Here is a 24,330-nt window from a genome sequence, read left to right on the forward strand (position 1 = left end):
AACCACCCAGGTAGAGAAACAGAACTTTGTCAGCTATCCTAGAAGCCCCTCCAAGCTGTGTGTGTGTGGATGGATGTAGTTTCCTTTCCCTCATCCCAGACTATTCAGGCTTAGAATAACAGAGGCAATATTAAGGAGAACCACAACCCAAGGAGTGGCTCCTGTCACGACCAGGACCTCGTGAGCACAGTTCTTTATGGCATGATAATTCGCTGCTAGCCATAGTACCTGTGAGTGAGAAGCCAGAGCAGTCTGACCGGATCATGAATAGGAAGACTCTCAATGTAAACTTAGTATCTTTTTTTATGTTTAATACGTGGCATAAAAGAGACACCAATGGAATTTTCAAGTGAGAAAAGGTGATAGTGGTAACAGGTGTAGACCTCACACTTATGAACAAGTCAGGATTCTCGCTTTGTAGATTTTAATTTGGGATAGCTTTATATTACAGTGTTGACTAAAGTTAAACTGCATTGATTTGTTATGATTGTCTAATAAAGAAACTTCTGATGGTGTGCTAAATAAATGAAGTTGAACTTTTAGCTGTGTGCCCTCAAGTAAATGGTTCTTTTTTTTTTTTTTTTTGAGACGGAGTCTCACTCTGTCGCCCTGGCTGGAGTGCAGTGGCACAATCTCGGCTCACTGCAACCTCCGCCTCTCAGGTTCAAGCAATTCTCCTGCCTCGGCCTCCCGAGTAGCTGGGATTACAGGCGCCCGTCACCACATCCAGCTAATTTTTGTATTTTTTAGTAGAGAAGAGGTTTCACCATGTTGGCCAGGCTGATCTTGAACTCCTGACCTCCGCCTCCCAAAATGCTGGGAATACAGGCGTGAGCCACCGCACCCAGCCAAGTATATGTTTCTTTACTGCAATTATGGATTGCCTGGGTGCGCTAGCATAAAACTTCAGCCTCACACATGCCAATTCTCAAGTATATGGGTCTACGACAATTTTCTAAAATGAATCAAGTATCAATTGAACATTAGAGTATAGGAATCATTCAAAAGGCTGATTCTAAAAAATGAAAAAGAATAGCTTCATGTTGATTTCCAGCTTTTTGCAGTATCATTTACGGTAACTAGAAAACACTGAATCATTCTAAAATTATTATGGGAATTTGCTTAACTTCATTTAAGTTAGAAAACAGATCTTACACAGCCTTAACAAGGCTTCTAAGTCTTGCCCTTTAATGATGTAATTGTTTAGAGGTGCTAATAAAGTTTCCTGGACAGGCCAATATACTTCAAATGAAACAAGATTAGATTACTCCACCATTTTACAAGACAGCGTGCAGATGCCCACAAGATATGTAGTAGCAAACTAGGTTCCATTCAGTGCCAAGTAACTTGCTAATGTCACTTTTTTAGAAAGAAAGGGAGGTGAGATTTGTTGACAGGACTACTATGGGTCTCCACCAACAAGTTCCTGTCAAAAAATAAGCATTTTCACAGTTCCACTGTATCAGAGGCTACAAAGAATATGTGAAGCATTGAAATCCCAACCCTTCATCCAGTGAAAAGGGCTTGCTCTACAGGAAGCCTCCATGGCAGTCTCTTGAGGTAAAAAGAGCGTGGGCTTTTGAGTGAGACAGACCTGAATTGAAATCCAGGCCCTGCCACATACAGTTAGGATAACCCTGGGTAACCCATTCAACTTCTCTCAGCTTAGGTTTCCTCATCTTAAAAAAATGAAGATAATAATGCCTTACTGGCTTACTGGATGAGTCAAGATATTTTTGATCATAAGTGACAGGAACCCAAATCATACTCACATAAAAAAAAGTTACTTATTGGAAAACTCTGGGAGGGGCTCAAAGATTCCAAAGAAGAGCTGGTTATAGGAGCTGGAGCCAAAATAGTTTCTCAAACCTCAAGGACCAAAACCAAAAATCTCACCACTGACAGTACTCTTTCTCTCTAAATCTTTATCACTCATCATTTTCCATGTTGGCTTCCTTTCATTCTCACTGTGTAGAGCTGCACTGTCCAATATGGCAGTTACCAGCCAAATGTGGTTACTGAGTACCTAGAATGTGACTAGTCTGAACTGAGAGGTGGTAAAGGGTAAACATACTGGATTTTAAAGACTTGGCACAAAATATGTAATCATACAATGAGTCATCAACAATTTTTATTTTGATTATATGTTGAAATGATATTTTGAGTACAATGGGTTAAGTGAAACATTATTAAAAGGAATTTCACCTACTTCATTTTAGTTCTTTCAATGTGGCTACTAGAAAATGTTAAGTTGCATATGCGGCTTGCATTATATTGGTACCGGACAGTGCTGTCTAGAGTCTTTTCCCACGTGATGAGAAACACAGCTTCTTATAGTTCTGGACTCAATTCAAGCTTACAAACATCTCAGAAAAGGATTTTCCCTTCCTACTTCAGTTTGTAAATGTCCTAGGAAGGACTCTGACTGGGCAAGCTTAGATCATATATCCAGTTCTTAAACTAACCCCTGCCAGGCAGAAGGGGAACTGTGCTAGACAGTCCTAGCAGAATCACATGGATGAAGGAGGGAAAAGAACATGGGCACGGGATACTACTACAAGAAGAAGGGGAAAAGACGTGCTAGGCAGACAAAACAACATACATCCACTGTGCCACCTTACAGGGTGGCTGTGAGATGTCTTTTATTCTGACCAATGTCTGTCTCTAAATGCTAGTGGTGACATTAAGTGGCTGTAAGTCATAACACAGAATGGCACACATTAGAAACCCCGGGGATAAACACTTCAGATTTCTACACCTGAGTGTTCATCAAATGTACCTAAACCAATGATACCAAGCCCTAGATGCTGGCAGCTTATAAGAAGGATTGATTTCAAAGAGCAATTGGTGAAGATCTCAGCTTTACTCTACATTGATGTGAGCTGATAATGCCTTTTTAATACAAGTATCATTGCTGATAATGCAGAAGAAGTTTTATGAAGCAGGTAACAATCCTGGAAATATGTTTTTTTTGGTTTTTGGTTTTTTTGAGATGGAGTCTTGCTCTGTCACCAGGCTGGAGTGCAGTGACGCGATCTTGGCTCACTGCAACCTCCACCTCCCAGGTTCAAGCGATTCCCTTGCCTCAGCCTCCCAAGTAGCTGGGACTACAGGCACGCACCGCCACACCAGGCTAATTTTTTGTATTTTAGTAGAGACCGGGTTTCACCATGTTGGCCAGGATGGTCTCTATCTCCTGACCTCATGATCCACCTGCCTCAGCCCGCAAAATGCTGGTATTACAGGTGTGAGCTACCATGCCCGGCCAAGTGTTATTTTTTTTTTTGAGATGGACTCCTGCTCTGTCACCCAGGCTGGCGTGCAGTGGCACAATCTCAGCTCACTGCAACCTCCATCTCCTGGGTTCAAGCAATTCTCCTGCCTCAGCCTGCCAAGTAGCTGGGATTACAGGCACCTGCCAGCATGCCCAGCTAATTTTTGTATTTTTAGTAGAGAAAGGGTTTTGCCATGTTGGCCAGGCTGGTCTCGAACTCCTGACCTCAGGTGATCCCCTGACTTGGCCTCCCAAAGTGCTGAGATTACAGGCATGAGCCACCGCACCTGGCCAACAATCCTGGAAATGTTAATATGCTGTTTTGAATCTACTGCCAAATACAACAGGCCATAAAGTCTACAGCAGCAGTTCTCAAAGTGTTTGGGACTCCCTTTTACAAGTAATGAGAATCATGAAGTGCTCCTATTTATGTGTGCTATCTCTGTTGACATTTAGCATATCTGAAATTAGAACATAGGTTTTTAAAAAAAAAAAAAGTTATTGAGATTTTATCACACGTTTTCTTCTAGAAGTTGTATAGTTTCAGGTTTTACTTTTAGGTCTATAATCCATTTTGAGTTAAACTTTACATGGAAATATATATATTTCAACAAATATATATATATTTCAACAAATACATGCATATATATATGCCTTTTCAAGGCATGGATTGAAGTTTCTTTTCTTTTCTCTTTTTTTTTTTTTTTTTTTTTTGAGACAGAGTCTCACTCTGTTGCTCAGGCTGGAGTGCAGTGGCACAATCTCAGCTCAGTGCAAGCAAGCTCCGCCTCCCAGGTTCACGTCATTCTCCTGCCTCAGCCTCCTGAGTAGCTGGGACTACAGGCGCCTGCCACGACGCCCCAGCTAATTTTTTGTATTTTTAGTAGAGATGAGGTTTCACCATGTTAGCCAGGATGGTCTCAATCTCCTGACCTCGTGACCCGCCTGCCTCAGCCTCTCAAAGTGCTGGGATTACAGGCATGAGCCACCGCGCCAGGCCTTTTCTCTCTCTTTTTTTTTTAATATAGATATCCAATTGTTCTAGCATCATGTGTTGAAAAGATTATCTGTTCTTCTCTGAATTGCCTTTGCACCTTGGTCAAAAATCAATTGTCCACGTATGTGTGGATCTATTTCTGAATATTCTATTCTGTTCCAATGATCTATACTGGTATATTTTTTTCTAGACCATCATCACACTGTCTTGATTACTGTAGCTTTATAATAAGTCTTTGAAATCAGGGAATGTGAGTCCTCCAATTTTGTTCTTCTTTTTCAAAATTGTTTAGGCTATTCTAGGTCCTTGGTATTTCAAAATAAATTTTAGAATCAGATTGTCAATTTTTACAATTTCTGCTGAGATTTCAACTTGCTAGAATTGTGCCAGATCTATATGCCAATTTAGGAAGAACTGATATCTTACAAGATTAAGTCTTCCAGCATATGAACATGACATATCCATTTGTTTAGATCTTCATTAGTTTCTCTCAGCAACATTTTGTAGTTTTCAGGATAAAAGTCTTTCATATCTTTTCTTAGATTTATCTCTAAATATTCCAAAATTTTGATGTTGTTATAAATGATATCTTTAAAATATCAAATTTTAATTACTTGTTAGCCTATAGAAATATAATTGATTTTATATATTGACCTTGTATCCTGCAACATTACAAAATTCACTTATTAGTTCTAGAAGCTTTTTTGTAATTTCCTTAGGCTTTTTGACACAGACAACAATATCATCTGTGAAAAGATAGTTTTACTTCTTCCTTTCTACTCTAAATGTTATTCCTTTTTCTTGCTTTATTGCTCTGGCCAGGCCCCCCAGTACTGAATAGAATTGGTGAGAGTAAACATCTTTGCCTTCTTAATCTTAGAGAGAAAGTATTTGGTCTTTTACAACATCAAGTATGATACTAGCTATAGGATTTTCATAGATGTACTTTTATCAGGTTGAGGAAGTTCCTTTCCATTCCTAGATTCCTGAGAGTTTTTTTTTTTATCAGGAATAGATGTTCGATTTTGTCAAATGTTTTTTCTATGTCTATTGAGATAATCACATGATTTTTCTTTCTTAGTTTGTTAATATGATTAGTTATATTGTTGATTTTTGAATATTCAGCCTACCTTACATCTCTGGGATAAACTCCACTTATTCATAATGTATCATCCTTTTTATGTATCATTCTTTTGAGTTTGTTAAAATTTTATTTCAAATATTGCACCTGTGTTTATGAGACAGATGCATCTGGACTTTTCTTTTCTTGTAATATCTTTGCCTGATTTTTGTTATCAAGTAGTGCTGTCCTCACAGAACAAGTTAGAAATCATTCCCCCTTTTTCAATTTTCCAAAAGATTTTCTGTACTATTTCTTCCTTAAATGATTGGTGGAATTTACCAGGGAGGTCATCTGTGCCTCAAGTTTTCATGGTGGGAACATATTTAACTATAATAGACACAAGGCTATTCAAATTATCTACTTCTTCTTGAATAAACTTCGGTAAAATCCGAGAAAATTTCTAAAATGCAAGAACACACAAGCAAATATGACCTTGGCTATCAGAGTGATGACATAACACACCAAGTAGCCTCTGGAAAACTCCACTATTCACTCATGAGGTATGGAAATTCTTAATTTTATTTTGAAAATAGTTTTTACCTCATGTACTCTCTGAAAGAGTCCTGGAAATACCAGCAGTCCTTGGACCATACTTGTGAGTTGCTGGTCTATAGAAAAGAGACTAAGAACGCCAACACTATCAATATTCCAGGATCTTCTGCTAAAGAGTATTTTCATGAAGTACTCACATGACTTTCTAGGGTTAACACAAAGTTTGACAAATCTAAATCATATCCCATCCTGCTTCAAGAGAGTCAAACTGCTTATGAGCAATCCCGGAACAAGGAGAAACACCAACTTTATTTCTGGGTTTCACACATCCCAACTATATAATATGATCATAATATGAAAACAAATCGGCAACAAACAGATACAAGGAAGAAAATGGATCTTCAGAAAAATGAAGGAAAGAGGGTAGATCCCTTTGTGACATTATTTTGTCATTAAACTAGATCAAGGTATGTGTGTACTGTTAAAATATGTTTTAAAATATTTTATAAAATAAAAAATCCCTCTCTTCTAGTTCTGTATTAAATGTCAATCAAGTCAAGGGCTTCTCCTATGCTAAATCCTGGAAATGTATTTATAAATAAAAATAAAAAGGAGGGGCATGCTGGGTGACAAGGATTGTAAAACTCAGCTAGGCAAAAAGAATAAAACCAAAAAACCTCAGAGACACCTCAGACTGCTGTATCTCAGGATAAGGGAGGCAATGGTAACCAGCAGCCACAGAAGGCACAGGGTGGGCTCGAATAATGCTTCTCAAACCATCCACAGTGAAGGAGCCGTTGTTGTTTGTTTCTCTCTAATCCATCACCAACTGATAGATTTGTAAAATACATTCAAAGTGAATTACTAGAAAAAGAAATCTTTTAAAACACATACAAAATACAAACCCAACATTTCTATCATTAGATTCAACAGATATATGATTATTCTGTCAACTGCTTTTAATGTTTCTAAATGCTCTCAATGCTGTGTTTGTTTCATCAAGAACCAAAACTGATGCACTTTGGGTAGCACTGGCTAGAAGGTTCTGGCACGTTTCCTCTCCCCTGCTTTCCCAGGTTAATCACTGAGTTAAGTGACCATGCACCCCAGCTGGTATATAAAATTATACAATGTTTATATATATACATATATATATATTTTTTATATACACTTCAGCAAATCTAAAACATGCGTCACCTGAAGCCTTGATATTAAGTTTTCTATCACCTTGAGCCCTGACTATGATAACAGGTCTGGATCCAGGGTCCAGCCTCATTTCCTCCTTCCTCCTCTCCATCATTTTATATTATGTTTCTGGCAGATTTCTATTCCTAAATACAATCCCAATTGCAGTACTACCCTGCTCAAAAATAATGACTAAAATTTGAGTCAAGTATTTAAGGCTGTATCACTATGTCTTTAAAATGCCTTTCCTTTCTAATCTCCCAGTACTTTGTACTCAAGTTTTACGTTTTAGCCAAACTGGACTGTTCAACTGTTTTCCAACTGTGCTACTGTTGCCACCTGAAAAAACGCTTGTTCTTTCTGTCTAGCTTCTTCTTTTTTTTTTTTTTTTTTTGAGACAGTCTCACTCTGTCACCCAGGCTGGAGTGCAGTGGCGCGATCTTGGCTCACTGCAAGCTCGGCCTCCCAGGTTCACACCATTTTCCTGCCTCAGCCTCCTGAGTAGCTGGGACTACAGGCACCCGCCACCACGCCTGGTTAATTTTTTTGTATTTTCAGTAGAGACAGGGTTTCACCGTGTTAGCCAGGATGGTCTCGATCCCTCGACCTTGTGATCCTCCCGCCTCGGCCTCCCAAAGTGCTGGAATCACAGGCGTGAGCCACCGTGCCTAGCCTGTCTAGCTTTTCTTTATCAAAACCAAGTCTTTCAAGGCCATTCCAAATGTCGCCTCCTTTATAAAGGTTTTTTTCCCAGCCAGGTGTAATCCTCTCTCACCAACCTACTAAATTTTGTACTTTTCTTAATAATTAAGTATTATCCTAACAGGCATTACACTATTATCTGTGTAATCACCTTACACCATTAATCAGCTTTTACCTTTATTTGAGTTGTAGATCTGCTGATTGATGAAAATGGAGTAATGAGAACAGATGACAGAAACAAACCGGCACAACCTCTGTCAGGTGCCAGGTGGCACCTTTAAGATGTGGGTGAAGAAAGCTCTACCATAGAGAAAAGTAGTTCCAGATTGAAAAAAAAAAAAAAAAAAAAAAAAAGGTCACCTGTAGTGATCACATCCCATAATTCCTGTTAATCTCACTGTGCTACCTGGTTCCAATCCCCACTTCCCTTTCTGGATCATAGGTTGCAAGGCTTCCCTCATAAACGGACTGAAAAAAAATAGGGCAAATCCAAAAAGCTGTTATGAAGGGATTAAGTCTACACATTGGCTTAGAAGAACCAACTGCTTAAAACTGGATTAGTAAGACAAGGAAGTATGGTCTTTTACAAACTCAAGAAGTACTAATTAATGTTGATGCTCAGAGTCTTAATAAACACTGACCTGATCAACCCTCCCTGGAGTTTTGTGCTTATTTTTGAGCACCATAGTTTAAGAGAGATGCTGGCAATCTGGAACACTCCCTAAAGAGAAGTATGAAGATGGAGAAGGATTTAAAAACCTGCAACATATTTGGAAAGTGTAAAGGACTAAGAATGCCTAGTCTATAAGTTTTAAAATACAAGTGTTGCTGCTATATGATATATGCATTCCTTAAAAAATTGCATTCTAGTAAATTACATACTAAAAATAAGAGACTTATGAGGAAAATATAGACCACTTAAGGCCTGCACAACTTTGTAAGCACAGCACTGACAAAAACCAAAGTAATTTCAGTAAAATATTAATGTATTTAAGATGCTATATTCCCAATAATAAGTGATACAATAAATAATACAATATGCCTCCAAAGCTTGCTATGTTCATCTGTATTAATGTACTTTGCATTTAGCTGCTGTTATTTAGTGGTCAAAATAATTAATGTGCTAGAGAAAAAGTCAACTGTAAGCCATAGCTGCTTTTGCATTATACTGACAGGCTTCTACTATTTACCAATTGTGAATGAACTAATTCATGTTACTAAAGCATGTCCTGTAGCAGAACAGACTGTACTTAAATGACGATCACTATAAATGGGGACAGGGTAGCAAAGCAGGTCAACTGATAATCATTTGAGATACACCTACATTCTAAAATTGAAATTTTGAAAAAAAGAAAGAAGTACATCATTAAAAAAAATTTAAAATAAACTGTATAACAATAAAAGAAAGCCAAAAGAGGAAGGCTCTCTTTTTTAAAAAATAAATTTTATTGTGTATATTTAAGGCATACAACCTGATGTTATGGGATACATACAGACAATAAAAAGGTTACTACAGTGAAGGAAATTAATACATCCATCATCTCACATAGTTACCCATTTTTTGGTAGTTGTTTTTATGGCCAGAGCAGCTGAAATCTACTCATTTAGCATGAATTCCATATATGGTACAATTTTATAACCTGTAGTCCTGTTGTACATTAGAGTGCTAGACTTGTTCATCCTACACAGGTGCTCTTCGTACCCTCTGATGCACACAGAAGATGTATCCTACATCCCCCCATTTGCCACTCACCACCACCCCCAACCCATGGTAACCTCTGTATTGTTCTCCGCATATATTTGAAATTTTTTTTAAGATTCTACATACAAGCGAGATCATGCAATATTTTTCTTTCTGTGTCTGGCATATTCCACTTAGCATCATATCCTCCAGGCTCGCCCATGTCGTGGCAAATGGCACATTCTTTTTTAGGACTGAATAATATTTCAAAATGTATATGTACCACAGTTTCCTTATCCATTCAACCACTGATGAACAATTAGGTTGTTTCCATATGTTGGCTATTGTGACTAAAGCTGCAATGAACATGGGTGTGCAGAGATCTTTATGAGGTGGTGATTTTATTTCCTTTGGTTATATGCCCAGAAGAGGCATTACTGGTAGTTCTATTTTTAATTTCTTTAGAAACCTCCGTTGTGTTTTCCATAATGGGTTACCCCAATCTACATTCCAAGAAACTACCTGTAACTTCTTTTTTCCAAGAAACTACCTGTGACTTCTTCATTTTTAGTAAGAAAATATATATACCATTGTCAGAATTACCATAAATCATATTTGGAAACTTAAGGCAAGTAAAAATTTAAGTTTTGAATTCTACATAAGGGAAATCAGAAGAGAGGAAAAATTAAGTAGTAAACAACTCTGTCATAATTTCAATGAAATTTTTTCTTCTTTTTTTAACTTTTATTTTAGGTTCAGGGGTACATGTGCAGGTTTGTTATACAGGTGTATTGCATGCCACAGGGTTTGGTATACAGATTATTTTGTTACCCAGGTAATAACCACAATACTTGACAGGTAGTTTTTTGATCCTCACCCTCCTCTCACCCTCCACCCTAGGGTAGGCCTTGGTGGCTATTGTTCCCTTTTTTGTATCCACATATACTCAAAGTTCAACTTCCACTTATGAGTAAGAACATGCAGTATTTGGTATTCTGTTCCTGTGTTAGTTTCCTTAGGATAATGACCTCCAGCTCCATCGCTGTTGTTGCAAAGGACATGATCTCATTGTTTTAATGGCTGTACAGTGTTCCCTTGTGCATATGTACCACATTTTTTTCATCCAGTCTACCACTGATGGGCATTTAGGTTGATTCCATGTTTTTGCTATTGTGAATAGTGCTTAGTTCCAGAGTAAATTCAATACTTTGAAATACAAATTAAATGACTTAATGAAATCAAAACTATTTGTATTCTGCACCTGCACCAAGCTCAGAAGTGTATTAAGTACCATCATATTTATTATCTCATTAATAGTCCCAACAATCCTGTGTGGTATGCATAGCTATCTTAGTCAGTTCCAGTTGCCATAACAAAATACTATAAACTGTGTAAAAAACAGAGAGTTGTTTCTTACGGTACTGGAAGCTAGAAAGTCCATGATCAAGGTAGCAGCAACTGTGGTGTCTGGTGAGGGCCTGTCTCCTAGTTCACAGATGGTGCCTTCTCACTGTGTCCTCAGGCCTGTTAGCCCTCTAGGGCTTCTTTCATACGGGTATTAATCCCATTCACCAGGGCTCCACCCTCATAACTGAATCACCTCTAAAGGTCCTAACTCCTAACACCATCACCTTGGGGATTAGGATTTCAATATATAAATTTGGGGGAAGGTGGGTACAAAATTTCAGATCATAATAATAGCTAACCTCATTTGAACGGTTTGGGAAACTAAGACTTGGAAGATAATTCAGTAAATTTTATGTTACTAACAGATGATTTAAAATAAGAGAGAAGATGGAATAAAAGAAGGAAGGTTTAAAAAAAGGGTAGGGGGAGAAAGAGAAGAAGGGAGACTTCAACAGAGTTGAAGGTACTAATCAAACATAAACAGAGACCATGGTATAAAAACCACGGACACTCACTGAGCCAAATCCCTTTACTTATCTATTTATGATGCATCAGGTGTCTTTGTGAAGAAACACTCCCCTCCATCATCTAGAAAAGGGATTGGCAAACTACTGCCTATGGGCCAGATCCAGCCCAATGCCTGGGCTGGATAAAAAAAAAGGTTTATCCTTTACTTTAAAAATAAATGTTGTTTTGTTTTTGTTTTTAGAAATTCATCTTTTAATTGACAAATAATAACTGTACATATTCATGAAAAACATAGTGATGTTTCTATACACATAATGTATAGTGATCAGATCAGGGTAATTAGCATATCCATCATCTCAAACATGAAAATAAAGTTTTATTGGAACTCAGCCACACTCATTCATTTACATATTGTCTGTAGCTGCTTTCATGCTATGAAAGCAGAGTTGAGTAGTTGTGACAGAGACCATATGGCACACAAGTCTAAAATTTTACTATCTTGCCCTTTAGAGGAGCCTGCTGGACCCTGAACTAGAGTGTATTTTTCCGTAAGTCCTGTCTGCTCTCTAGAGAAGGGAGGTGGAACAAGGACGAGGTACTGAGAGCAGCCATGGGTCCACTGCTTAGTAAAGAAAGAGACAGATTCCCTGCAGAGTGAGTGTTCAGACCATCTCACTGCTTTCTTTGTGATTAAGTCTCAAATGCAAATTTTGGCTCAAATTTAGCAAGGATAAATCAGTCTTATTATAGGAGTAAACAGCACCCTACTTTTACGGCACTATCTTCCCGGTACTCCTTCCTACTTTTAGAAAAGTATGCCCACTCCTATTTGATTAGACAGAAATTATTTCCTTTAAGATAAGAAGATGAGGGTTCTATGTGAATTCTTTATGGTCCTTCAAGTACTAGACGACTATTTTGCTTTAAAGCTAGATTTTACAAGAGTGTGTTAAAGCAGTCTTTCTCTCTAAAAGCTGATTATTAAGTGTGACTTTACTGAATCAAAAAAATTCCCTGAACTAAAAAGTCTCAAATTCAGAGGAGTTATTTAATCTGTGGTTTACAGAAAAACTTGTAAGGTCAGCCTTTGAATTTATATATTCTTATCAGAATCAGAGGCTTTTCAATATTTCTATCTTACATGTGCTGAAAAAGAATTATAATCAATACATACCACCCTAACAAGCTTGCTGGATTTTAAATAAAGAGAATATCTGGGGGGAAATTACCAGTTTCCTTTCTAGCAAACATGTAATGCTAAATGGGCTTCAAGCATTTCCAAATAGTAAAAGACAATGCAAGAATTCATCCACAAAAAAATTCCAGTAACGTTAATCAGTCTAATGTTCTTCTGGGTACAGAGAATGCAAAATCTTCCCCTGTTCCTAAGGGCAGATGAGAAGAATGAGAAATTTCAAAACTGTGCCAACTTATTCAATCTTTAATGGCAAGTCACAAAATGTGACTGTCATACACACACTTTGTTTTTTAACACTCATGCCATTACCTATTTCTCCTAACTATATAAAAGAATGACAGCACCACTTGAAATGGGCTTTTCCAGGCAAAATTTCCTTTACACTTTCCCAGGAGAGAACATTGATATAATTATCATATTTAAGCATATCACTAATTAAAACAACTTCTTAAGAAACCTTCTCTATGATTACGGCCGGGTGTGGTGGCTCACACCTATAATCTCAGCACTTTGGGAGACCCAGGCAGGCAGATCATTTGAGGTCAGGAGTTCGAGACCAGCCTGGCCAACATGACGAAACCCCATCTCTACTAAAAATACAAAAATTAGCCAGGCATGGTGGCACGTGCCTGTAATTCCAGCTACTGGGGAAACTGAGGTATGAGAATTGCCTGAATCCCAGAGGTGGAGGTGGCAGTGAGCCGAGATTGTGCCACTACGCTCCAGCCTGGGTGACAAAGCAAGACTCTGTCTACTGAAAAAAAAAAAAAAAAAAAAAAAACCTTCTCTATGATTAGTTTGGCTAGTATGCTATCATTTCAGTTGTTTCTTCTTAATAGTTTCACTTGATCATTTCAGTTCAAGTTTCCATACCATTTCCAAAATTCATTTTGTCAGATACCCACTGAGTATATTTTCTAATCATTCATATCCTCATGAACACCAACAATCTGGCCTCTATTCTGGTCATCCTACTGAAAGTGTTCTCTCTACTCTCACCATCCCTATCATCCTCACAAATTCAAATGCTTTTTTTCTTGGTTCTAATTCTTTCAATGGCATTTGAGTATTTCCTTCATCATGAACATTTTAAAACCCTGATTTGGCCAGGCACGGTGGCTCATGCCTGTAATCCCAACACCTTGAGAGGCCAAGGTGGGTGGATCACCTGAGGTCAGAAGTTCAAGACCAGCCTGCCCAATGTGGCAAAATCCCCTCTCTATTAAAAACACAAAAAATTAGCCGGGCCTGGTGGTGGGAGCCTGTAATCCCAGCTAGTCGGAAGGCTGAGGCAAAGGAATTGCTTGAACCTGGGAGGCGGAGGTTGCAGTGAGCCGAGATGGAGCCACTATACTCCAGCCTGGGTGACAAGAGCGAAACTCCATCTCAAAAAAAAAAAAAAAACCACACCTTGACCTTTATGACTCTGAGCTCCTGTTGTCCTTCTACATATACGACAATTCTCTTCCATTGGATTCTCCAAATTCAGGCTTCTCCACAGTTGTGTGCAAAACTTCCTCCTTCATAAGGTTCTCTTTGGTTTCAATATCCTGCTTCTTTTCCACCTTGACCTTTTAGCACCTCTCTCATTCTAGCTGCCAATAATCAAAATGAGATATTCTGTCAATATCTTCAAATAAACACAGTCTTGGGCAAGTAATTGAATTTCTTTGGACTTCTCCTTATTTCTATGTCAATTAAGTGAATTATCCAGAAAAAGATGAAAGAGTAGGAATTTCAGAGCCAGAAAGAAGAGCGTGAGCAAAATGACAGCACTGGGAATTCTCACAGCACTGGTAGGACACTGCGGATGGCTGCCTTTCTGAGACTAAATGCACATTTTGGGAAGCTGTGTAAAACAGCACTGCACGGGAGAATGGGCTCTAGAAGCAGCATCCAACAAGTAAGTACTACTCGTTTTGAGAAACGTTACAGGAGACTAACAGTAATACTGCAGGAAGATTGGGTACTGAAGAGAATGGGGCCAAGGAAATAGCTCCCACCATGATAACCCAGTTATAAGGGGATTAAGACTACCTGCTAAATGAAGCCTAAAATCAATCTCCCAGCATTCAGTATCTTTCCAACTTTTTTTTCTGGTTTTATCTCCCAGTAGTCTCTTGCAGGAAATTTCTCTTGCAACCTAGATTACTACTTACTCCCCAAATCAAGTATGTCCTCACAGTCCTACCACTGACTGCATGATCATCCATCCCTGATCTGTTCCTCCTCTCCCTCCAGCCTTGAAAAGCTATGCTGCTTAGAGATCTAGCTAATGCCAAAACTTGGTCATAAAGATTTTATGACCTAATCATTCCAATCCATAACAATCTTACTCTTTTTAAAAGCTTACTGGGCAGGTAGCGTACAAGTTAACACTTAGCTATTTATCAGTAAATGTTAACTTATCAATTATAAGATCTCTGAGGACAATGAATATGCTTGAATTTCTTTTTTGTTGTTTGTCTAATCCCAGTATCATTTTATGGCAAAATCAGTACTTAGGTGTTCTGCACAGTACCACACTCAAAAACCAAGCCAAACTCATTCTGGCCACTCTGTTGCAGTTGTGATAAGTGGCTCAGGATATTGAGTGGCACTCCAGTTCAGGGTTCTCCTGTTACCCACTGGGTCATAGTAAGATCTCCCTGAATACCACACTGTATAGTATAAATCAAGGAAAGTGAAGAAAAGCCTTCTGCCACCCACCTGGTACAAGACGGTTAGATTTTAGAGCAAGGGTCACAAATTAACCCACAGGCCATGGCTACGACATAGAAGTGTTCTTGCAGTGTTTGTAAACAATATTTATCATTGCTATTACTTAAAAGATAGTAGTTTTTCATATTAACAACAACAACAATAATCCCTGAGATTCTGGGCTCCTTTTAATAACATCTGGATATCTGGCAACACCAGTCCCAAACTATCAAATGGAAAACAACTCTGTAGCTGTATAGCAGCTGCTGCCTTTAGATGAAGCACGTACATGCCAGTTCACTCCAGTCCCTACCATTTCCTATTGTATTGTATCAAGTCAGATTCACTCCTTTTCAGTACTTGCCTGGCTCTGTGAATATCTGCATTTACTACTAGGTTTGGTTAGAAAGCAGACTGACTATAAGTAGGTAACCGGCTGGCCAATGTCAGGCTGAGGAGATTGCTCCTTCATCAGATAATCTCAGCACACCTAGATGCTCTCTTCCATGTTAGTGATCTGCTTAGACCATTGTATAGTTACATATTCACAACTCTCTGCCTATCCTAGGCTCCTGAACAAGTCTAGACACCCTGAACTGAATTCCTGCTTTCTGCTTCTGTTTGGCAAAGTGACCTGGGCTCTGCATTGATTGTGCCCTGACTGATCAGTACAGCCACAGTGACTTCAAAAGAAGGATGAGAGCTTCATCTCTTGTATAAATAACCTATTTTAGCTTTTTCACACTCAATTAATTTCGCTGTAGTGTCATGATTCGGATTCCACAGTGGAACTAAATTTCTACATGCAATCCATCAGGATGAATGGGCTCAGTGTGTGATATTAAATAATGCCAGTAAAAGTCCAAGTACTTCAGTCATAGTCAATTGGTTATAGCCCTACTTCTAACCTGGGCTAGGGCTCAATGATTTCTAGTTTAGAGATACTCCAACAACAATTTAGCCTACATAAACAATACGGTCTTTTCTTACCCAACAAAAAAAAGTTAATGTTGATTTTCTTTGCACGGTTATATTTGCCATATCCACTATCAGCAGGAAATAGTTGCTATTTAACCCTCCAGTTCAGTGGGATAAAACAATTTGCCTCCATATTTTTGTATGATGCTACTGAAGGGATTCCTAGCTCTAGGATTTAACTTCACTGTATTCTGTATAAAACTGGCTTATTATTTTAAGTGACCAATTCAAACACACATCATATTTACAAGTAAGCCTCTCCTCCCCGCCAAAATACTGTATTCTTAGTTTCTAAGCTTCTTGTTCAGAGAATAAAAATTTTAGTAGACAATTCAAACCTTTTCTTTAGCTACTTTTCTATGGAGTATGGTTTTACAGAAAACAGAAGCAAAAACAAAAACACAGCCTTCTTAGCATCATATTGTTACGTTCACTAATTCTCAGGACAAAAATAAAGACAGGAATACACATACAGCACTTTTCACCACACTCTAAGAAAATTAAGAGCAGCAGCATCTAATGACTAGCTGTTCGTTAAGAGAAAGTATGTAATTATAAAACCATCTTTCTTTGGTTCAGTAACTGTAGAGAATACTTGCACTTTGATCATTTCTGTAATCTCCTCTTTATGCTGGGGACCACAATTTCTCCCCATAAACACACCAGTTGAGAAGTTCAGGGGTACACAACTGAGCCCAGTGGAATAACATAAGACAGTTGGTCTACGCCTGATCTGTAAAGTACTAAGTATGGACTGTTTCCTGCTATACAGACCACAGAAGAAGAGGATTTGTATGAAATTTCTCATCTGGTCTACATGAGCTCATGCTGGATTTCTACCACCTGCAAAATGAGAATCCTAACAAATACAGAAATATTTTTCGTGTTTATGTTAGTGATTCATCTGACCCTTTGATTAACCTCAACCAAAAGTGAAATTCAGACTCTGAAATCAGACTTCATCTTCAGAATAAATTCACTCTATCCCCTGTAAGAACCACATATGTTTACAATACAATATTAAGGGAAATCATATCACTGAATATTGAATGGCTTTTTCATTTTAACATAAAATAATTCTATTAGTGGGTAAAACAGGCACACCTGCTAATATGAACTTATGAGTGAATGATGGCCTCATCATAGTGTAATGAAATGTCATTGTAGCAAATCAATAGGGTATGCAGTCAAACTCCATACTACTCAATATTTTCAAGTTCTACCTTCCCTTTTATTTGTTTGAAATGATAAGGTAAAACTATATTGATGCTGGTGAAGAGTATCCTAACCCTAGGAATTCAGGAAGTTTATTTTTGTAGTTAGACTATCAATTATAGGCCTAGTAATTAGATGAGGAGCATCCAAATGCAAATAATATGTAAAGCAGCTCCTAAGGCAAACTTCCTTTGAAGAGCATAACCACATGTTACAACAACTTTAGGAATGTAGATATTAAAACCCTCAACAAGTATTCTGGATTGTTTCTGGTGTGCTGGTAGGTTTCTGTTTTTGTTTTTTTTGGCTGTTGCTTTGTGTTATACAAGAGTTTCTCCTTTTTGGTCGTTGTTGTTTTACTCTTTTTGTATGAACTTTAAAGATCCAGAAGGACATTAGTGTTACAATGTAGATATTTTATCTACAGAAGAGACATCATTTCACAGTAATGCAGGGATTAAACAGCATTACAGTTTTGGCAAACAGATTCCACCTTTCTCTTAACTGACTGGCAAGGAAAATAAGAACAGCATACAAAGTTAGAATTCTTAAAATAAAAATATGATAATTTGATGCTGAAGAGATAAATATGAGACTATGAGCCAACAAACTTTATTTTTCCTTTGACCCTTCAAGAATATGAGCAGAGGCAACATCAATTTCAAATAAACAGGAAGACTGCTGAAACTGATAAGGCACAATAAATTAAAACAAAGCACTGTAACTGTAAATTGTGGATTATATAAATCATGTACTTTCATATGCTGTTGAACTTGCCTCTAAATGAGCTGAAAGAGAGTTTTAACTGGAATACATGGAGGAGGTCCTGAGTATATGCTATAACGGTTTCTTAGAAGACTGCTTACTAGTCTAATAGAGCACAGTAATTGCCAAAATCAAATTAATTATGCTTGGTTATCACAAATCTAATATATATATTTTCCACAACAGGATTGTAGAGAAACTGATAGAAATTGATGATTTCCATTCTTACTTGGACTTTACAACCCTTGGGTACAGAATGGAGAACTAGTCAACTGGAAACTAAAAACGAAAGTTTAATGAAGTACAAAAATCCTGTGTTTTACTTAGAGAAAAAGAAAATAATTTTCTTCTTTAGATGGGCTGTATAGACCAGGAACAGTGGCTCACACCTGTAATCCCAACATTTTGGGAGGTTGAGGTGGGAGGACCACTGAGACCCTTTCTCTACAAAAAATAAAAAATTAGCTTGGCACAGTGGTGCACGCCTGTAGTCCCAGTTACTCAGAAGGCTGAGGTGGGAGGATCACTTGAGCTTGGGGTGAGCTATGGTCACACCACTGCACTCCAGCTTGGGTGACAGAGCAAGACCATGTTTCCAAAAAAAAAAAGGATGGAATGTATTAAAAAAAAATTCCCTAACCTTTTCTATGGTTTATAGTTTATATTCTACTAAGTCATACTTATAACCATTATCAAAATTAATATCTAATATTATTTATTGATTAGTACAATATGCAAGCAAACTTATACAAAGATTCTGTCTTTTCTCTAGGCAGTTATGAATACCATTAATTCTCTGAACAACATCAAATTAGGAAGGTAGAAATTTTTCTTACACTAGATTGCAATTAAAGAACCACAAGTACAAATACAGCACAGAGGGAGGCCAGCCAAATCTTTGTTTTTGTTTGTTTTTTATCTGTTGTTTTTTGTTTTTTGAGATGGAGTCTCACTCTATCACCCAGGCTGGAGTGCACTGGTTCGATCTTGGGTCACTGCAACTTCTGCCTCCCAGGTTCAAGCGATTCTCCTGCCTCAGTCTCCCGAGTAGCTGGGATTACAGGAGCCTGCCACCATGCCCGGCTAATTTTTGTATTTTTTTTAGTAGAGACAGGGTTTCACCATGTTGGCCAGGCTGGTCTCAAACTCCTGACCTCAGGCGATCCGCCCGCTTCAGCCTCCCAAAAAGCTGGGATTACAGGCATGAGCCACTGCGCCTGGCCAAGGGCCAGAACCTCGAAGGCACTTGCTAGGGTGTTTGTAGAATGGAGTGGCGACTAATATTGCATATTAGGTAATTTATATGAGAGTCTTTCATTCCAGTAACATTATTAAATAAAAGCGATTTTTCCCAAAGTTTAATTCACTTATAATAATTTTATTTTAATATGGAAAACTCACTTCTAATTGACTTTCACAGTTACTATTTTAGCTTTCAGGTAACAAAACAGCTCAATGGAACTTCATGTAAGAAATATTTTTAATAGAATTCGTCATCTGAACAAAATGCTGACAAACAAGTCATACAAATATTGAGTTAAACAATTACTTAAAAAGCTCACTTATATTCTCATACTGATAATCATATATTTTTACCTTGAGAAGGTATGTGGGGATATTGCTGAAATCCACGGGCAACTTCAAAAGGAAACGAGCTGAAAATTCACCAGTCTGTAAAAAGAAAGTTGTAATCGTAAGATTAAAATCAAAAATAGATTATGAAGTGACAATTATAGCCAAGGCCACAAGTTCAACCTGTTCAAAATGCAGGCATCTTCAATTTGGTTTTCCTAACATTAGGCAAGAAAAAAAGGTTGGAAAAGTAGGGGAGGATCAGAAAGAGTTCTTAAATTATTAGTTACTAAAAAGCACAATTTGAATTTTTAAAATCTGCATTTTAAATGTACAATAAAATTATAATGTAGCAGTATTGCCTTTTTGTTTCTTAAAAGTATGAAAAGAATATATGAATGTATGATTATTATTTTTTTAATCCCAAACAATAAAGACAGACCTACCCCTTTGATTCATTTGTTTTTATTAAAGCATTGAGACCACATCACTAATATTTATAAAACACAAGGCTGATGGCATACACCACCATCCTTTCTGTAGTATGTCTGGAAGTACATGCAACGGTCAAACTTCTACCTAGCAGTGGGTATTCAAAATAAGTTTCTCATCTCCTGAAAGTCCACTATATCATTATCATTAACTGATGTTTTTTTCATAACTCCCTCCATGAACTAATCTCTATAGGAAAGAGGTACAGAGGTTTGGCGATTTCAAACATTTAACTAAGCTATAAATAATAGCTTCTATTTGCTAAAACAGAAAACTCATTTAAAAGAAAAACGTTTGCCTCCCAATTTTTATGATAGGAAAGCCTAGGGAATCACTTTTTTTTTTAACTTTGTCATAGTCTAGAGGAGGAGTTTTCCAACTAGATCATGCAGAGATCTAGAGGTGCTAGAGAACCTCTGCAAAGGTAACAAAGATGTGTCCTGACCTGGTGGAATCCTCGGTCTTCCATCCTGTCTCACTGCAAGTGTGCAGCTCAGCCTGGTATTTTGACATGGTGCGTTTTACTTAGACATATTTGAAAAAAGAACTCCAGAAATGATCCAGAACTACTCATTAAAAGGATGTCTATCCTTTTAATATTGTAACTACCAAAGAGTTCCCGCTCTTTAAAAAATGAGTAGCACAAACTCCCCTAAACACATCTTAAAACATAGCAAGCGTTTACAAATATTTGTATGAGTAGGTGGATGAATGTACCTAGGCACACATGCATAGCACTTTAGAAAATTTCACCACAGTCGCCACTCCATTCTACAAACACCCTAGCAAGTGGCTTCAAGGTTCTGGCCCTTGCCCGGGCATGGTGGCTCATGCCTGTAATCCCAGCACTTCAGGAGGCCAAGGCAGGCAGATCACCCGCGGTCAGGACATCGAGCCCAGCCTGGCCAACATGGTAAAACCCCATCTCCACTAAAGAATACAAAAATTAGCCGGGCGTGGTGGCACGTGTCTGTAGTCCCAGCTACTCAAGAGGCTGAGGCAGGAGAATCACTTGAACCTGGGAGGCAGAGTTTGCAGTGAGCCAATATTGTACCATTGCACTCCAGCCTGGGCAACAACAGCGAAACTCTGTCTCAAAAAAACAAAAAAGGTTATGGCCCTAATTTTAAAACTCTGATCTAAAACCTTGAAAATACAGACAGAAATATAAACCTTGAGCTCTGAAGATAATAATAATAACTAATACCTGCCTAAATGTTGTTTGTTTTACTGCTCACAACATCTTTTAACTTACACCGACTTCCGGCTAAGGACAGAGCATTTCTTCATTACCATAAGCCTAACCCTGTGACAGACAAGGCGGAAATGAGAATTGAATGGACAGAATCAAATATGAGGCAAGCCAGAGAGAGTGATAGAAGCCACTGTGCCACCAGGAATGCCAATGGTGAGAAACAGGATGGATGCTCAGAGCTGAGTAGCTATTCTCAGTATTGAATGCCATAATGTGCAGGCTACTCACAACTCAACATTTGGGAGAATACTTAAGAGCCACTAAGGATCTACAAATAACTCATCATGGTGGGTGGGAGAAGGTTTGTGAGATCCTATTATAATTCTTGCCTTCTGTTACAGTCCAAGATTACCAAAAGGTGTGGTTTTGGTATTATGTTAAGCTCCTAGATGACTCTAAAACTAACATACTCTGGTAAGTGTGGTTCTTTGGATCAAGACACAGCTAAACCTAAAAATGTCTGTTTTTAAGTACAAGGGGTCATACTTTGAAAGGGGTAAGTGTAGAGGCAACAATAACAGCATAGAGTTAAATGGGAGCTTATAAGAGGGACACCTAGCCCAGTGAGAGTTTGGGGGTGTAGAAGGAAAGACAGAAAAGTCTTCCCTTAGCACTGTGTACAGTGCCACAGAAGAAGGACCACTCATAAAAGAACACATGCTACAGGCCGGGCACAGTGGCTCACGCCTGTAATACCAGCACTTTGTGAGGCCAAGGCAGGCAGATCACAAGGTCAGGAGTTCGAGACCAGCCTGGCCAATATGGTGAAACCCCATCTCTACTAAAACTACAAAAATTAGCCAGGTGTGGTGGCATGTGCCTGTAATCCCAGCTACTGGGGTGGCTGAGGCAGAAGAATCATTTGAACCCGGGGGAGGTGGAGGTTGCAGTGAGCCAAGATCACACCACTGCACTCCAGCCTGGGTGACAGAGCAAGACTCCTTCTACAAAAAAAAAAAAAAAAAAAAAAAAATCATGCTCCCAACAACTGTCCACATTCTCTTTCTCCTATATAATTAATTTTTCCCTTCTTTACTCAATCACTTTCATCAGCATATAAACATATTTTTTTTTTTTTTTTTGAGACAGAGTCTCACTCTGTCCCCCAGGCTGGATGAAGTGCAGTGGCGCAATCTCAGCTCACTGCAAGCTCCGCCTCCTGGGTTCATGCCATTCTCCTGCCTCAGCCTCCCAAGTAGCTGGGACTACAGGCGCCCGCCACCACGCCCGGCTAATTTTTTGTATTTTTAGTAGAGACAGGGTTTCACCATGTTAGCCAGGATGGTCTTGATCTCCTGACCTTGTGATCCGCCCGTCTCAGCCTTATAAACATCATTTTTCAAATGTCTCCATTCACTTCATATCCTTCTTCAGCTCCCATTTCATTTCTCTGTTTTACTTTAAAAAATAATCCCCTGTAAAAAGTTAATCTATATTTGAGGTCTACATTTCCTCTTTTATTATTTTCTCTTAAGCCCTCACCAGTCAGCCTTTCCCTACCACCACTCCACCAAAACAGTTCCTCAAGGTCACCAATGACCTCCCCATTGCCAAATTGGATGATCATTTCTTGGTCTTCATCTTAGTGTTCTACCAGCAGCATTTGACACAGCTGATCACTCCTTTCCTGGAACATTCTTTACTTGGTTTCAAGAGTTCCAGTTTCTCTACTTCACTGGCTCTCCCTCTGGTCTCCTCAATCCTTGAACATTGGAGATTGGGGTATTCCTGGGCTTCACTCTAAGACCGCTTTTCTTCATTTACATGCCCAGATGATCTCATCCAGGCTCATGACTTTAAATCATGTATACACTGATGACTCCCAACTTGTGTATCTCCATCCCAGACCTTTTTTTAAATTCAAATTTCATATATCCAACTCCTATAAACAAAACTAAATTCCTGATTTTGTGCTCTTCTCTTGATATTTATTCCTCATTTCAGTAAATGGCAATTCCATTCTTTTGGTCACGCAGGCCAAAAACCTAGAATCATTTTTGACTTCTATCTTTCCCTCTCACCTCACATTCAAAGTGGCGGCAAAATCTTGTTAACTCTCCCTTTCAAAATATATCCTGAGTCTCCCTTCAAAATATTGACTTTTGGACTCTCCCTTCAAAATATATCCTGAGTCCAACCACTTTTCACCACCTCTCTAACCACCTGATCTGAACCACCTTTATCTCTACACCTGGACAACTGCAATTGCCCCTAACTGTGTCAGCCCTTGTTGGCCTGCAGTTTATTCTCATGACAATAGGCAGAGTGATTCTTTCAACACATCACTTGGATTCTAATCCTCGTTTGCTCAAAACTACCAAATGGTCAGGATTTAGCTCCTTTACAGAGTAATTTGACAAGTTAACAATTGAGCAAAGGTGGAAAGAGGGTAAGAAACAAACCATGTGGAACTGAAGGAAAAACACTCCAGGCAAAGAGAACAAGTATAAAAAGGGTTGATGCAGGCATGTGCCTCTGTGTTCAGGGGATGGCAAAAAGGTCAGGGTTACAGGAGCAAATAAGCACTAACACGGATCAAAGTCACCCAGAAACTCTCTCCTCCGTGGTACGAGCAATTTCTAAACCCCTGAAGGATGTGCAACAATCATTCATAAAATTAGTGAGTAAGAAAATGGCTACTACATCTATGTGGAACAACTGTGAAGTTATTCCTGGGGATATTGAGGCAAGCTTTTAAAAAGTACCATGGGATTCAAAGAGTTTGGGGAAGGGAATTGGAGGGATGATGATAAACCAAACTCAAGTCATTTCTTCATTTTCAGTTTATAAAGCAAACCACCTACCAATAAATAAATAACCACTTCT

At 38.4% G+C, this 24,330-nt stretch overlaps 1 protein-coding gene across 10 annotated transcripts in view; it reads right to left on the reverse strand.

The window, feature by feature from the left end:
- BABAM2 (BRISC and BRCA1 A complex member 2) overlaps positions 1-24,330 on the reverse strand; it is a 457,873-nt gene that overhangs the window by 277,101 nt on the left and 156,442 nt on the right. For all 10 annotated transcript variants that reach the window (XM_024241865.3, XM_054545266.1, XM_054545271.2 and 7 more), the window contains 1 exon segment: positions 19,782-19,856. In XM_024241865.3, coding sequence (XP_024097633.1) covers positions 19,782-19,856 — 75 coding nt within the window.

This window comes from Pongo abelii, chromosome 12, assembly GCF_028885655.2.
Source record: "Pongo abelii isolate AG06213 chromosome 12, NHGRI_mPonAbe1-v2.0_pri, whole genome shotgun sequence".
Classification (NCBI taxonomy): Eukaryota; Metazoa; Chordata; class Mammalia; order Primates; family Hominidae; genus Pongo; species Pongo abelii.